The sequence below is a fragment of the Trifolium pratense genome, linkage group LG1, assembly GCF_020283565.1.
Source record: "Trifolium pratense cultivar HEN17-A07 linkage group LG1, ARS_RC_1.1, whole genome shotgun sequence".
In the NCBI taxonomy this organism is placed as follows: Eukaryota; Viridiplantae; Streptophyta; class Magnoliopsida; order Fabales; family Fabaceae; genus Trifolium; species Trifolium pratense.
In genome coordinates, this window is record NC_060059.1 from 48774917 (window position 1) to 48790868 (window position 15952).

Consider the following 15952-nt stretch of genomic DNA (forward strand, 5'->3'; position numbering starts at 1 on the left):
ACCATATTAGAATGGACTTAAAATCATAGCGCAATGGTTTTAGTACCATATTTGAGGGTGTAATTCTTGCCCGATATCTACAGTGCAGTATTTATCGGTATCAGTAGAGAACTGGGCTGTTTTATCCTGGAGACTTCGTGGTTGATCGTCTGCCTTGCACAATTTTGGGCAGTGCCGCGAAACGTCTTAAAGAAAGCGTATTCACCCGCGACTCAGTCCAGTAATCTCTTCGGTGGCTGAAAATTATTTTTAACGATTTTGAACCTCGGAAACAACAATAAATATTCCCTCCGGTCCCTTTTATAAGAAACACTTTCGAATTTTTATTTGGTCTTTTTTATAAGAAACACATTAACACAATTCCATTTGTATCCTTATTAAATACAATCAAATAATTCATTCTAATGCTAGTGATTTATTAGAGATGCCTATTTCCCATGTCAGTCAAAAGTTAGTTTTGGAATATAACATAAAATGTTAGAATCATTAATGAGAAAATTTCCCTTCATTGGTCTGTGTGATTTTGTCAAAGTGTTTCTTATAAAAAATATCGGTGGGAGTATGTTGGTTATATCGCCAAAAAATGTTTTACAACATTGTACAGTGTTTCTCATAAACAATTACTTAATTATTCTTTTGCCAGTAAAATAATTTCTTAATTCAGGGCAACTAATTCACTGCATTGTAATTTTTTCTAAGTAATTTATGGTTATAAAAAAAAATTAAATTTATATCCCTATTAAACGCATATGTTTATTAGTAGTATAGTTTTTTTTTTCCTCATCTTATAAAAAATAAAAAGTAATTCAATTTTTTTTTGACTAAAAAGTTATTCAATATTTAAATCCCAAAAATGTAAATAAATATGTCAAAACAAGAATTCTAAAAAAACAAGTGATTATTCTCCTCCCCGTGAAAAAAATACAATATTAAAAACTATTTTTTGGCTATATATACAACATACTCCATCCGTCTCAAAATATAAGCAAAAAGTGGTCAACTAAAGTGGATGCACATTTAATCATGTATCTATCCCTCACCCAAATAGTTTTTCTACCATAAGTTTTCTTCAATCAAACCCATTCCTTATACTACTATGGATCTTAAGGATAGGTTGGAGGGGCAAGAGCCTAAGGTCTATTTTGATGTTCAGAAACAAGCGTTAGTGGTTCAATTTTTGAACCAATATAAAACTTTTGCTGAGCAAATATATGATTTCATCAAAGATCAACTTTGTGTTAGTCTATCTTATTTGTTAATTCCTAAGGTATAGTCTATACAACTGAGATTCTGCGCCATCTGAAATGAAATAAACCTAAAAAGTCAAATGTATTTGATCTCAAATTCCAACCAAATACATTTAATTTTTTTAAATTACTTTTTCTCAAAAAGTCAAATATATTTCATTTTTCTTTGTTACTAGATATATGTCGATGAGCTAAAACCACTAGAAGTGAGTTAAGATCTGGAGCACGCCTTGGCAATGGTTGTATTTGAGAAGGGAGGCACAAACAAAGTAAACACTATATTCAAAATTCTATGGTTTAAGTTTTGAGATAAATCAGATTGTCAATGATGATTCGCTTGAGGCACCTAATAACAATGATAAATTTGCGCCCGCCGCTCTAGTGCAAAAATGACTTTACAATTATTGATATTATTATATCCACTTAATTAAAAAGGAGTATAAAATGTGAATCTGATGACAGTTTAGTAGATATATTGGAAATTTTGATTTTAGAACGTAACCTTTTACACCTAATTTTGTAAAAAACAGGTTTCAAATGGGAAATAAAGAAGCAGTATACTTGTAAATTTCATTCAACATCTAATTTTAAGAAAAAATGATGTGAAACAAAAAAGCTTGTTTTAGTCTTTTAGATAAAAAGTTGTGACATGTTATTTTTTTGTTCTTTTCCCACAAAAATAAGTCACGCTTTCAACTTAACCCACACGATTGTAAACTCTTTCTCAATCTCTTCATGCATATTCGTTTCAATCTCTTCACCTGCATAAACTGGCCAAAATTCAATTTTTTCATTCCCTCCAACTCTCGACCCCCTTCGATTTCGATTCAGATTAAGCGACAAAGAAGAAGAAATTACGCGACGAAGAAGAAGAAAGCACACAATTCAGGGAACGATTAGCACTTTTTGTTTGAGTTAATGTGTTGACAACAAGGTTGCATGGATACCAGATGAGCTGGAGATTATTTTATGACAAAGAGTCAACGTTTCTACATGTCAAAGGAGGTTGACATTTGTAGCACCGAAGAAAAGTGTCTGGTTTGTAAAGTTGCAATGACATGATTGGTTGTGGCATCAATTGGTTCCAGCCTTCTCCCTATTTAGTTTTCACCACCAATTTAATTTGATTCGGGAGTCAGTTCATTCTGGCATCAAGCAGGGACGGAACTAGAAGTTTTGAGTAGTGGGGTCATTATAAAATTGCATCATTAAATAAATATAACATTTAATTTTCAAAAGCATAAAAAATACATTATAATTGTTCTCTAGGACGTTCCATATTTTTTTTGTTTACAATGAGCTATGGATCGAACCCAGGACCTATAACGTACTATCCAAACCCCTCACCACTAGACTAAACCTAGTGGCTTTACGTTCCATATTTTGATAATTGAATAATTTTCTCTTTTTCAACATCAAGAAAAATATCTCTCTCAATATAAGTAACTAAACAATTATTTACCCATTCATCTCCCATAAATTTTTGGGTGTGGGCAACTAAGTAAGTTTTGAACTGATTGTGTGTGGCCGTGATTGTTGACTACTATGAAATTTATCAACTAATTTATTTGTTACATAATATAATATATGTATAGTAGTATAAAAAAATTCACATCAAAGTAGGGACATAGGCCTAGTGGCCTTCCTAGGTCCGTCACTGATCAAGTGATTCCAGTTTTCTCCCTTATCTGGTCTAGTTTTTAGTTGTAGTAAGTGTGTGTTGTCTTTATATTAGTGAATATCCCAAAACCATGAAAAATTGCCTTTTTTATTTTCTTGTGATTTTTTACCTTTTTCTCCTCTCTTTAGTTAAAATAAAATAGAGCCTCATAAACCCGAACCAAAAGCATATACAAAGAACCAACAACAATGTCAGAACCCCCTGAATCCAGTAGGATCATATGCTGCATCGGCGACATCCACGGCTACATAACCAAACTCCAAAACCTCTGGTCAAATCTCGAAAACACAATCAACCCATCACAATTCAAAACCGCCACAATAATCTTCTTAGGTGATTACTGCGATAGAGGTCCACAAACTCGTCAAGTAATCGATTATCTCATTTCTTTACCAACTCGTTACCCTAATCAGAAACACGTGTTCCTCGCTGGAAACCATGACTTTGCTTTCGCCGCTTTCCTCCGCCTCCTCCCGCCACCGCTTGATGGATCTGATTTTTGTGATGGGTGGAAGGAGTTTGAGGAAAGTGAAGAGAGAGAAGGGTGGTTTAATGGTGATGGATATGAGAAGATGCATTTACAAGGGAGAAGATGGAGTGGGAAAATTAAAGCTAAGTTTAATGTTGCTAAAGGGACTGAGTATCAGGGTTCTATTTATGATGCTGGTCCCACTTTTCAATCTTATGGAGTTTCTCATGGGTCTGCTGGTTAGTATCTTTTTCTTATTCATCTTTTTTTTTCTCGAAGAATGTTCTTATTCTTGATCGGTGTATGTTTGGTTCTGCGGTGAGAAAAGTTGATTGAATGTGATTTATGTATAGTGATTAGTGAGTTGAGTGTAAAATGATTTATGTTTTGGATACATTCGGGTAAAAGTGAGTTGAATATTAAATTTGAGTCTAAAAATCAATTTTAGAATCATAAGCTACAATTTCTAGTTTCAAGTAGAATTAATTCCGGAGGAGAATCAATTCTACTTTAGAGAAATCACTACGGTTCGATCCTCCGCAACTGCGATCAGGTGGGGGCTGAAACCACTTAGGTCAGAACTGTCCCGAACCAGATTAGGCAGTCCAGTGGGCTGGAATGCCGGATACTGGTGGTGAAAATACCAAAAAAAAATGTCAAAATCAACACCTCTAGAATCTATTATGGTCTCTAAAAGTGGAAGCAAACATATATATTTGACTGGAAAAGTATCTTTTGGATAAAAGCAACAGAAACAAATGTTAGTGCTAGTGCTCACTGTGTGAGTTTTTCCTTGTTTTCGTTGAATCAACATGGTCATTAGTAAAGATGTGGAAGACCCTCTACTGTCATCAAAGTTTTGAAGACTACATGGGACACTTTGTGACACTTTCTCACCTAGCAATTGCCTTACTTTTGCAGAACTGTTTCACTCTCGTACCTCACATTATCGATATACCAAAATTATTCCTGAAGTTATAAAATTCTAAGAAAATATATCCCTCCGTTGGTATTTATAGGACTAGAATGACATTAAGTTGGTAATATTGGAGATAAATTTAAAACTAACTGAATAATTTCAAGGATACATTTTATAACAGATCTAAACAAGGTGGTGAGTGGTGACTAGTGAACTTGACTAACATTTTGCAATTCTATGGATCATTTTAGAATATTGATAATGTGGAGGACTAGGTACCCTTTAACTTTCAAGGACCAACTTGAGTACTTACTTCTTTTTTTTGTTAGTTATGTCTCTATGTCATGCCGAAGATGCACTAGTAGAAGGGACATTGGATTTATTTTTTATTAATAAATTGGGGTTTTGAATGTAATTAGAAAATGTTTTTATAATCACTAATAAGTATTACTATATCTGATTTTAACCATTTTTATTATAGTGAGAGTTTTTTTTTTTTTTTTACTAAAATTATAGTGAGAGGTTTAAATGTGATGATTGTATCAATTTCTTTTTTATAACCTGTATGATTCCATCAGTTGATTACAGGATGGGATACATATCTATTTCCTCAAGTCATTGTTGATTTTAAAAGTTATAAAATGAACTTTAAGTTATTTTTTTGACTCGGCCGTTATAAGTTATAAAATGAACTTTAACCTGCATTGCTCAATTTAGAAAATCACATGATACCGAGAATACCTGTTAATGAAACATGGTCCAGGGTAGATTGGACTAACAAGATAAAAAAGCTAGGGAAATGTTGATGCGCTGTTGAAAGTTATTTATTTAAGTTAAGTTATTTGTGAATGTAACTGAATTATAGGTGCGCGTCAAATATATTTTAGAACACACGTGTTTGAGAGAGCTTATAAAGTACCTTAGGATATATCTGAAAGCTGTTTTCAGCTGATTTTAATAAGCTTTCTATGGTCATTTATTAAAACAGCTTAACATATATGAAAGTAGTTGAACCACATTCTATCTTTTGGTTATGAAAACAACTTATATAAGTGCTTAATTAAGCTGCTCACCCAAACACAAGGTATAAAAGCAATTCATTGCATGCAGATCTGGTTAATGCAGTTCCTGATGAGCATAAGAAATTTCTTGCCGATTTGGTGTGGGTCCACGAAGAGGTGATGCTTACTTTCTTTGTCTCTTTGTTTCTATAGTCATATCACATGGCTCAGATTTCCAACTTATTCATGGTTGTTCCTTGGAACAAAAATCCTTGTTTTGTTTGCAAACTGATGTTGAATAAATGAACAACTTATGAAGTCTCTTTGGATCATGTTTTACCAGGATGATGTCTTTATAAACACTGATGATGGAGTTAAGTGCTGCAAGTTGATTGCTGTTCATGCTGGTTTGGAGAAAGGTGTAGATGTGAAAGAGCAGATGAAAATTTTGAAAGCTCGAGATACTCGGATACCAAAGGTGCAGCCTTTAAGTGGTAGAAAGAATGTATGGGATATTCCAGAGGTGATAGCTTGCTTCTTACTTTCATATTATTGCAACATACTATGAAACACCGACACACACATGAAACATACTGACTCCGACACTTTGTTGCTAATAATAAATTTAGAAAATAAATTAATCCAATGTAATCACACGTCTTAGTGTCATGTCGGACACTGACATGTGTTTGATACCAGACTTCAATCAAAATTGTTGGTGCTATAGAGGTGACATATTTACATGTCATGCACATTGTTAGTATTTTTTTTCAGTTGCTTTTGTAGCTTATTCAAATATATTGGATTTACTGTTTTCTTGTAGGAACTAAGTGCAAGTCCAACTATCATTGTTAGTGGTCACCATGCAAAACTCCATGTTGAAGGTTTAAGGTTGATAATTGACGAAGGCGGTGGATACCCTGATAAACCAGTAGCTGCAATTCTTCTTCCTTCCATGAAGATTATTCGTGATACTGATGTATTGGCAAAATAGGTTTGTATTTGTGATAGTCTTGCTCGTATACAAAGTAGTCAAGTTATTAAGACTCTGATAAATGCTAGACCAACATTGTAAGGCTGTAACATTGTGTCTATTCCTTCTCATCTTAAACTTGGGTATGAAAGCAGCCATTTTCTTTGCGCGTGTAGGGTTCACAATGACAAGAAAATATCCATTTAGATAAGAAACATGCATACACAATAATGTATATACTAGTATTATTATAATCTTCATCCTCAAATGTAGAACTCTCTTAAAAACAATTATTGTCACGATACTCTCGCAAGAGGGCTTGTCACAGTTAATGAATATTGGGTACAAATAACCTTCCTCTGAAGTACAGTAACCCATGAACAAAATCTTAACAACTTATGCATGTGATCATCATTTCTGAACTACTAGTATTAGTTTTTTCCCCTTCTGTTTTATATACATAATAGTCTTTTAGTCTGTTAAATTAAGAAGAAATGGTATTGGTGATGGTGATGAACACATGATAATATGATATGAAAGAGATGAACAACAACATTATATCATTAAACTTCTCAAAACTACATCAGCAACTTAATTCAATTTTATAGGAATTGGGTTGAGGGTAGTTGTATCTGGGTGGGAATTCATGAATTGTTCATATGACAGGAAGTCTTCTTATCATTCCTTTAAACTTGAACGTGGTGCCTATTTTCCAGCAACACGTGTTGATTTTACATCTAGGTTTGGGGGCCTAAAAGCACTGCCAGGGGCCTAAAAAGCAATTTTCATGAGCTTTTGAACCACAAGTTTGACTGTGAATTAATTGGGCCCTAGCCCTTATATTGTTGCATCAAGAGCCAAACGAACAAACAGCATATTATGGAGATTTTAACAGATAAATAATAAGTAAATATCCATGAACGATCAGATGAGATGATGCAGGTATCTTTTAACTTAACTTATGTTTTTAGTTCGACCTCTGATTTGGAACCAAAGACCTAAGTTAAAACTCTTAGATAAAGTTTGTCACCCATTTAGATCTCACAAGATTCAATAGATTTACGTCTTCTAACTTAACTTATGTTTTTAGTTCGACCTCTCATTTGGAACCAAAGACCTAAGTTAAAACTCTTAGATAAAGTTTGTCACCCATTTAGATCTCACAAGATTCAATAGATTTATGCCAAAAAAAAAGAGTATACAATGCAAGTCATTTACCATTTTACAGTTTCAACAAAAATGGGTTAAAGAAGGGTTTAGTCCCTCATTGTTATATAAAAAAGAAGGTTGAAGAAACTACCAGGTGCAGGCGGTTACTTTGTATTTGGTATTTTTGACGGGGATTTACTTTTGTCACCCTACCGGTTACTCACACGTCCTACAAGTTTCCCATTTTACCCTTCCGCTACTTGAGTAGCGAACATGTAAAAAATGAATAGTTTTTGAGTAATTACACCCTACCAAAAATTTTATAACATCCGCTACTTAAGTAGCGGACGTTATAAAAATCTTGGTTAGGTGTTTTTTACTCAAAAAATCTCATTTTTATAACGTCCGATACTTAAGTATCGGGCAAAATCCTAAATGGTGCGATGTCATAAAGTCTTAGTACAACTTTCATATATAATGCAAAAATCTTGGTAGAGTGTTTTTTCCTCAAAAATCTCATTTTTATAACGTCTGATACTTAAGTATCGTCTGATACTTAAGTATCGGACAGAATCCTGAATAGTGCAATGAAAGTCTCACATTTGAAGTACAACTTTCATATATAAAGCAAAAAGTCTTACATTTGAAGTAGAACTTTCATATATAAAGCAAAGAGTCTCTCATTTAAAGTACAACTTTCATATATGGTTAAAATATTACAAATTTATAAAAATGAGAAATTTTTATAACATCCGCTACTTAAGTAGCGGACGTTATAAAAATCTTGGTAGGATGTGGGATCTCAACTGATTCAAAAACTAAGGAATTTTTACACGTCCATCACTTAAATGTCAGATAGTATTCCGTGACCTAAGTAGTGGACAGGGGTAGTATGATAATTTCGTAGCCATGGCCCAGTAGGGTTGCAAAACTAATTCTCCTTTTGATATTGTATAATTGAAGCAAGTTAATTGAGTTATTTTAAACTCATCAAAACATAAACCTATCCAAAGTCCACACAATGACCAGTTCATAAAAAATACGGTCTAGGGGCCACAAGTCGACTGCATAAAACAAACAAAATCTACTCTATGCTTCATGTAAGATGATTTTTGTTCTATGTACATGTTCTGATTTTAAAGAAACAAAGTCAAGATCAGTTGAATCTAGTTCATCCGAAATGCAACAAGATGAATCGTACCAAAAAGCATATCTTCCACTGTTAGATATGAAGAATTCGGATTTAATGTGTAACTACTTTAGTAGTAAATGGTAATGCACACTGTTTTTTCTCTCTAGTTTTTATATATTTTTTAGCAATTATTAATTTATCAAATAAAATTGAGGAAATAATATGAATTTAATGGATATGTTACGCCCGGTGTAAAATATTTTTACAAACGTCCAATAGGAATTAACTATTCCTCCACATCATATCATGGAAGTGGAGATATAGTGAAGTCATTTGATTGAATACATGATTAATATTAGATGACAGTGTAAAATTATTTTGCACATATTATAAAGATTTTTTTTAATTTTAAATATCAACAAAGACATATATAAAGTGTAGCTTATGAAATTTTTGATAATATTGCAAAGATAAGAGAATATGAATATTTTAAAACATAAAGAATATGTAAGAACACCGACCACTTAGGTCGGATATTATTGACCCAGAACAAGCCTCTACGAGATAGGGTGATATCTCAAATTGAGAATCATTCAAGCAGTTAATCATGCTCAGATCGCACATGTCGTTGTTCATCATCCAAACTTATCTTTCTACCTCCTTAAAAATCAAGGACACAATCATACAATAGTATAATCCTATAGTACAAATAATGTTCAAATAATGTAGTTTGTTTTTTTTTTTTTGGTACATAAAGGGGGCTTCCCGTAATGTAGTTTAAAATACAAAGAAGTAAAATACATTCGTAAAATTTAAAATAAAAGTTATATAAATGATAAAAATCTTATTTTCACGCACATTTTTTCACTGAGGATATTACATGGCCCCAAATGCTTGCTATTTTATTTTATTTTATTTTTGTCTTAAACAATCGCTACAAATTGGAAAATCACGTAATAAATTAGGAATTACAGTATGAGGTACAAAATTTCATTATGAATATATACAAACAAGAATATCAAATTGAGTTGATTTATTGTCAGTTGCCAAGGATCTTGTCGAGTAATTTAGATCCATGAAGAAGCCTCCACGACATTTACTTCAATGACTCGTTTCACAAAACTTAACATTGGATTCCATCACAATACATATTTATATATTTATTCAATCATTCATGTTTTCACAGCATGAAGCCAAGAACATGTTTACTCGTATAAGAACCAAACGACGTTGTTGCCGCAATAGTCATGCAAGTTAATATTGTAATTTCAGTATGGTGGAACATGATCAATTCATATACAAACATTTATTTAAAACTAGTCCCACACCCGTGCGATGCACGGGTGTTATGCGGTATTTTATATTATAATGTTGAAAAATCATTCGTATAAATTGAAACAATAAGTATTATGAAAATTATAATAGTAACATCAACAACAACAAAATAATAATAATAATAATTAAAAAAGTTATGTAAATATAAGATATATATTAAAGATGTATTTATACATTTCGAAAAGATTACAATGGATCCTATTGCATCTATCAAAATAAGTTGGTAATTCATAAATTGTCATGTCACTATGAAAACGGTTTGTGGCCATACTCATACACTATGCATTTGATTCTTAATTGGACACTATAATTCAATATATAGTATAAAAGATTAATTAGTGCATATAATTTAGTAAAAACTATTATTATTAGTTGAGTGGGTGTATAATGAAAAGTCATAGGTATATAAATGTAGACATATGAAAAAGTGTATAGAGATGACAATGATGTAAGTAGAAGTGATGTGGCATTATTGAGTGATTTAATTGGATATAAGTGGCTGACGTGGATTAGAGTTAGATTAGTGGTTGCACAACTATCTAGGAATTTTATATATAGACATTTATACATTTAAAAAACTTATTTATACATCACTTTTGAAGTTACTTTGGTATCTTCTTCATTAACATTGATTAGCAATATCTTTAACTCGTTCTTCAAAATAACTATGGAAATGACAACATATAATTGACAATGATCGATGTTGAAACATAAGTTTTTATTTATATTATAAATCTCATTGGAGGATTCTGAGTTGGATAAACTACTTCAATATCTCTTACCAAAAAACTATTGTATTATCGAATTTGACATTTATATTAATTTGAAATTTATTGGAGCAAAGATAAACCAACTTAACTCATACTCAAATATCAAATATGATAAAAATCATATAGGGCATAACAACCATTAGTAAATTTATTTTTTATTTTTTTTACTAACATTATAAAGTGGTCCTGACAATCGACCAACTCTTATATTTACAAAGATCGGACAAAAGATTATTAGCAAAAACATTAACTTTTTTGAAAAAAAACAATAAAATACACAAAATAATAAAATAAACATAAAAAATTTAAAATGAATAATAACCCAAAACAATAATAATAATAATAATAATAATAATAATAATAATAATAATAATAATAATAATAATAATTATTATTATTATAATTAGTACCCCACATTAAATAGATGTAAGTGGATGATGTGACTAAATGAAAGGTTTTCATTGGTTTGTGGATTAGGGTTTAGATAAGCAATTCCACAACTATTTAGGATTTATATATATATATATATATATAGATATTAGTTCCATATCTATCACTAATTATACACTCCCTAACTAACAACATGTTCCATATAATGCATTTATTTAAAGCTTACGAAGAAATTATTTTTTTTAAAAAAATGCATGCGTCAAGAATAGTGTTCTATAAGTTGTCTTTAGTCAAAAAAGTTGTATTTGATATAAATTTTTTATGAACAATCATATGCAATTTTAATAATTTCATTTGTATATATGCATTTAAGAAATTATATTCGTTTATTATGGATATGGTCCAAAAGGGGACGACCATACTACTTTATAATAATATATTTGTTATTATAAAATTTAGTTAAATTGATCATAGGTAACTTGTTAGATGTATTGATCAAATATAAGCTAGTTAGATGCAATGCTCATGAGCAAGCTTGCCAAGCCTATGAGCCAGGCCTGCTGTCAAGGCACGCGCGTGTTTGCAGCTGAAGCTTAAGGCGCAAGTTAGCTTAGTTTAAGGTTGTTAAAGTTTGTTAAGTTGTTGTAACTAACTTGTATCTTGTACATGGGCTATATAAGGTCTTGCTATGATCAATGAAAGTCAAGAAGTACCATTTGCCTTATCAATTGGTATCAGTTTACCTTCTAAAGATCCAGCCTTTGCAATAACCGTAGTTAGTTACAAAGTTCTTCATCGTGTTCTTGCTTGAAGATTCCATGGCGGATTCAAGCAACTACATGCAACCATCAATTCCCAAGTTTGATGGACACTATGATCACTGGTCAATGTTAATGGAGAATCTCTTGAGATCCAAAGAGTATTGGAGTCTCATCGAGGATGGAGTAATTGAGGCTCCTGCAGGAGCAACTCAAGATCAAATTCAAGCTGCACGAGAGAGCAAGTTGAAAGATTTGAAAGCAAAGAATTTCTTGTTTCAAGCAATAGAAAGATCCATTCTTGAAACAATCCTCACTCGAGGCACTGCAAAAGAGATATGGGATTCAATGCTCCAGAAGTATTGTGGATCCACCAAGGTCAAGAGAGCTCAGCTGCAAGCTCTGAGGAAAGAATTTGAGATGCTGAACATGCGAATTGGTGAGTCTATTGATGAATATTTTTCAAGAACACTGAGTATTGCTAACAAGATGACAAGCCATGGAGATACCATCACTCAGAGCACAATAGTTGAAAAGATCTTGAGATCTTTAACCTCAAGGTTCAATTATGTGGTGTGCTCAATTGAAGAGTCTAATGATACCACCACAATGACTGTGGATCAGCTGCAAAGCAGCCTGCTGGTTCAAGAACAAAGAATGAGGCATCAGAAAGATGAACAAGAACAAATTCTGAAGATTTCTAATGGTGGAAGAGGCTCAGGAGGTAGAGGAGATAACTCTAATGCAAGGGGTCGTGGTAGAGGCCGTGGTAGAGGAGGAAGATGAACAAAATTCAACAAAGAACTGGTTGAATGCTATAAATGTCATAAGTTAGGTCATTTTCAGTCAGAGTGTCCTAATTGGGAGGAAGACAATGCAAACTATGCTGAATATGCTGAGTTTGATGATAGGGGAGAAATCTTGCTAATGGCTCAAGGAACAAAATCTAATGAATCTCAAGATTCAACCATTTCTGATGCAAAGAATGAGTTGTGGTTCTTGGATTCTGGCTGCAGCAATCATATGGTGGGAAATAAGAACTGGCTCTTTGAATATGATGGCACTTTCAAAGATTCAGTTAAGCTTGGTGATGATTCAAAGATGGCAGTTGAAGGAAAAGGTAACCTAAAATTGCATATTGAAGGTTTTACTCAAGTACTTACAAATGTTTACTATTTGCCTGGCCTGAAGAATAATTTGTTAAGCATAGGCCAATTACAGCAAAAGAACCTAACTGTTATCTTTAAGAATGATACTTGCAAAGTTTTCCATGAGGAAAAAGGGTTGATCATGGCCACACACATGACAATGAATAGAATGTTTGTTATCAAAGCACCAGTTATAGTCCCTCACTGCATGAATACTTCAAGTGATAGCAATGACAATGCCAACTTATGGCATCAGAGGTATGGCCATCTCAGTTTCAAGGGTATGAATGTGCTGGCTCATAAGGAAATGGTGATTGGTTTGCCAAAATTGAAACAGCCAAAAGAGGAGTGTTCCAATTGTATGAAGGGTAAACAGCAGAGAAAAAATGTGCCAAAGAAAAGTTCATGGAGAGCTAGTACCAAGCTTGAACTTGTTCACTCAGATATATGTGGACCTATTAACCCTGAGTCAAATGGAAGAAAGAGGTATTTCATCACTTTCACAGATGATCTAAGCAGAAGAACATGGATCTACTTCATGAATGAAAAGTCAGAAGCTCTAGCAATGTTCAAGAAATTCAAAGTGATGGTTGAAAATGAGGCAAAAGAGTCCATTCAGTGCTTAAGAACAGACAGAGGTGGTGAATATACCTCAAATGAGTTCAGTGAATTCTGTGATCTTCATGGAATTAAGAGGCAACTCACAGCTGCTTATACTCCTCATCAAAATGGAGTATCAGAAAGGAAAAATAGAACCATTATGAATATGGTCAGGTGTATGCTTAGTGAAAGAAGTGTACCAAAAACCTTTTGGCCTGAAGCAGTGAATTGGTCTGTACATCTGCTTAATAGATCCTCTACTTTTGCAGTGAAAGATGCCACACCTGAAGAAGCTTGGAGTGGGATCAAGCCATCTGTAAGCCACTTCAAAATTTTTGGTTGCATTGCCTATGTGCATATACCAGATAATCTGAGGAAAAAGCTAGATGACAAAAGCATAATATGTGTTCACTTAGGTATAAGTGAAGAATCAAAAGCATACAAGCTGTTTGATCCTGTAAAGAAAAGAATTCTTGTTAGCAAAGATGTTAGATTTGACGAGAAAAAGCAGTGGAATTGGGAGTGTTGAGACAAAATCCTATTTTGATGTTTTAAAGATAACAACCCTTAATTAAATTTTAATTTGATTCTGATCATTTTGTGATCTAACAAGTGCTCTTGAGTGATTTAATTTAAGAACAGATGCAATGGATTAAATTAACCTTGTTTCACTCATAAGAAAAGAATCAAGCACGTTTTAGACAAATCTGCCTCAAGAGAATGATCTCAGATTGGTCTCCAAACTTATGTGTTCTAAAGCATAAGCACTTATTCAAGTCAACTGGTACAAGACAAGAATGAACTTTTAAGTTGGACTTATTAAAGGATCATAACAGTGCAAATAAGTCATTTAAGGCAAGGAATTGATTTTGGTTCTTGAGCTTACTCGAATAAGCTTCTTTAAGGAATAATAACTTCACATCTTGCAACAAGGCTTTATGTTCTCCAAGAACATCATTAAAGAAGTTAATCTAGACCAATGAGAACTCAGCAACAAGTACATACAGCTTGCAATGAAGTTTCATATCTGATCCAAAGTACAAGCTTATGACATGGGTGGCTACACTCTCCCATAAAATAGTACTTATCTCACTATTCATGTGTCCTTTGAAGGACAAGTGAACAGTGGCTACTCTATGCCTTTGATGAAGAGTTTACAGCTGGTTGACAACTTGCAACAACTTGCAACAGCTATATTTTCGTTGGACCTTATCCACACCATCTCAGAGAATGGTCTCCAACGTCCTGGAGAATGATCTCCCAGTTTCTGCAATTAGGTGGCAATCTTATCCAAATGAATTCAAATTCTTATTTTCCCACATGGGAAATACATTTACAACGGATATACACTCAGAGACAACTCATTGACAGTTGGTGGAAGAATATTTCTGACCAACAAGTACAATGTGACAGTCAGAGACCATTAGAAGAATGATCTCCTGAAGCATCTCAAAGACAAAATCACATGGGCTGTTTTGTTTCTCTCACAACGGCTAGTTCTTCACTCACAACGGATATGTGTGATGTCCAAGCAACAAAGGAGCATCTCCATCTATAAATAGCATGTTGGTTTAATTGGAAGAGCAAGAACTTCAAGCACACAAAGCAATCTAATACATTCAAACAAGCTCTCCTTTTCACTCTTACTCTAAAGCTCTTTAGAAATCTAGGATCATATATTTGTAGAGTACTTTGAGTGTATCAATTTGTAAGCTTCACATCCGGTTAGGTGTATAAGCTTAGATCCAAAGAAATCATTGAAAATCTTAGGATTCTCTCAAGTCAATTGGGTATAATTGATTGAGGTAGAGCAGCTGGTTATAGCTGGTTACTTTGTGATCTTGGTTTAGATCATAAAGGGTCTTTGATGTGGGCTTAGATCAAAGGGAAGTTTCTGTAATCTTGGTCTAGATTATAGTGGATAATCTCACGCAAGTGGGGACTGGAGTAGCCCATACTATTAAGGGGTGAACCAGGATAAATTCATTGTGTTATTCTCTCTTCCCTTACTCCTTTTTATTTGTGCAAGCACTAACTCATTTTACTGCACTTATATTCCAGAAGAACGTTCTCCAGTCAGTCTAACCGTTTACTGTCATAGTGTGTGTTGTGCTTAAATTGTTTTGCAGTTCAAATTTTAAAGGGTCACAATTCAAACCCCCCATTTCTTGTGACAAACATTGTTACTTCAATTGGCATCAGAGCACTGCCTCTAAAAGCTAAGCATCTAACAAGTGCTTGAGGAAAAGATTCAGGAAGTAATGTCTAAACCTGCAAAATTCATCTCAGAAGGAGGATCATCAACTAGACCACCTCTTTTTGAAGGAAATGACTACTACTACTGGAAAGACAAGATGGAATTGTTTCTTAGGTCACAAGA

General features: G+C 33.3%; 2 protein-coding genes across 2 annotated transcripts; both read left to right on the plus strand.

Moving 5' to 3' along the window:
- Nucleotides 1-3005: 3005 nt before the first annotated feature.
- On the plus strand, nt 3006-6558 carry LOC123904066 (tyrosine-protein phosphatase RLPH2-like). The gene is made up of 4 exons (XM_045953761.1): nt 3006-3636; nt 5427-5494; nt 5661-5840; nt 6141-6558. Exons 1-4 carry the CDS (start codon nt 3117-3119, stop codon nt 6309-6311), a joined length of 939 nt encoding a protein of 312 aa, XP_045809717.1. The 5' UTR covers nt 3006-3116; the 3' UTR covers nt 6312-6558.
- Nucleotides 6559-11884: 5326 nt separating this feature from the next.
- Nucleotides 11885-12610, plus strand: LOC123895640. Its single transcript, XM_045946103.1, has one exon. The coding sequence runs from the start codon at nt 11885-11887 to the stop codon at nt 12608-12610; it is 726 nt and encodes a 241-aa protein (XP_045802059.1).
- Nucleotides 12611-15952: the final 3342 nt, after the last annotated feature.

What these genes read in the sequence shown, in the direction of transcription:
- LOC123904066 (XM_045953761.1), top strand. Translation starts at nt 3,117, where the DNA reads ATGTCAGAACCCCCTGAATCCAGTAGGATCATATGCTGCATCGGCGAC. An exon ending in AGTTTCTCATGGGTCTGCTG is followed by an intron (nt 3,637 to 5,426) that starts GTTAGTATCTTT and finishes CATTGCATGCAG; the next exon opens with ATCTGGTTAATGCAGTTCCT. An exon ending in ATGTATGGGATATTCCAGAG is followed by an intron (nt 5,841 to 6,140) that starts GTGATAGCTTGC and finishes GTTTTCTTGTAG; the next exon opens with GAACTAAGTGCAAGTCCAAC.
- LOC123895640 (XM_045946103.1), top strand. Translation starts at nt 11,885, where the DNA reads ATGGCGGATTCAAGCAACTACATGCAACCATCAATTCCCAAGTTTGAT.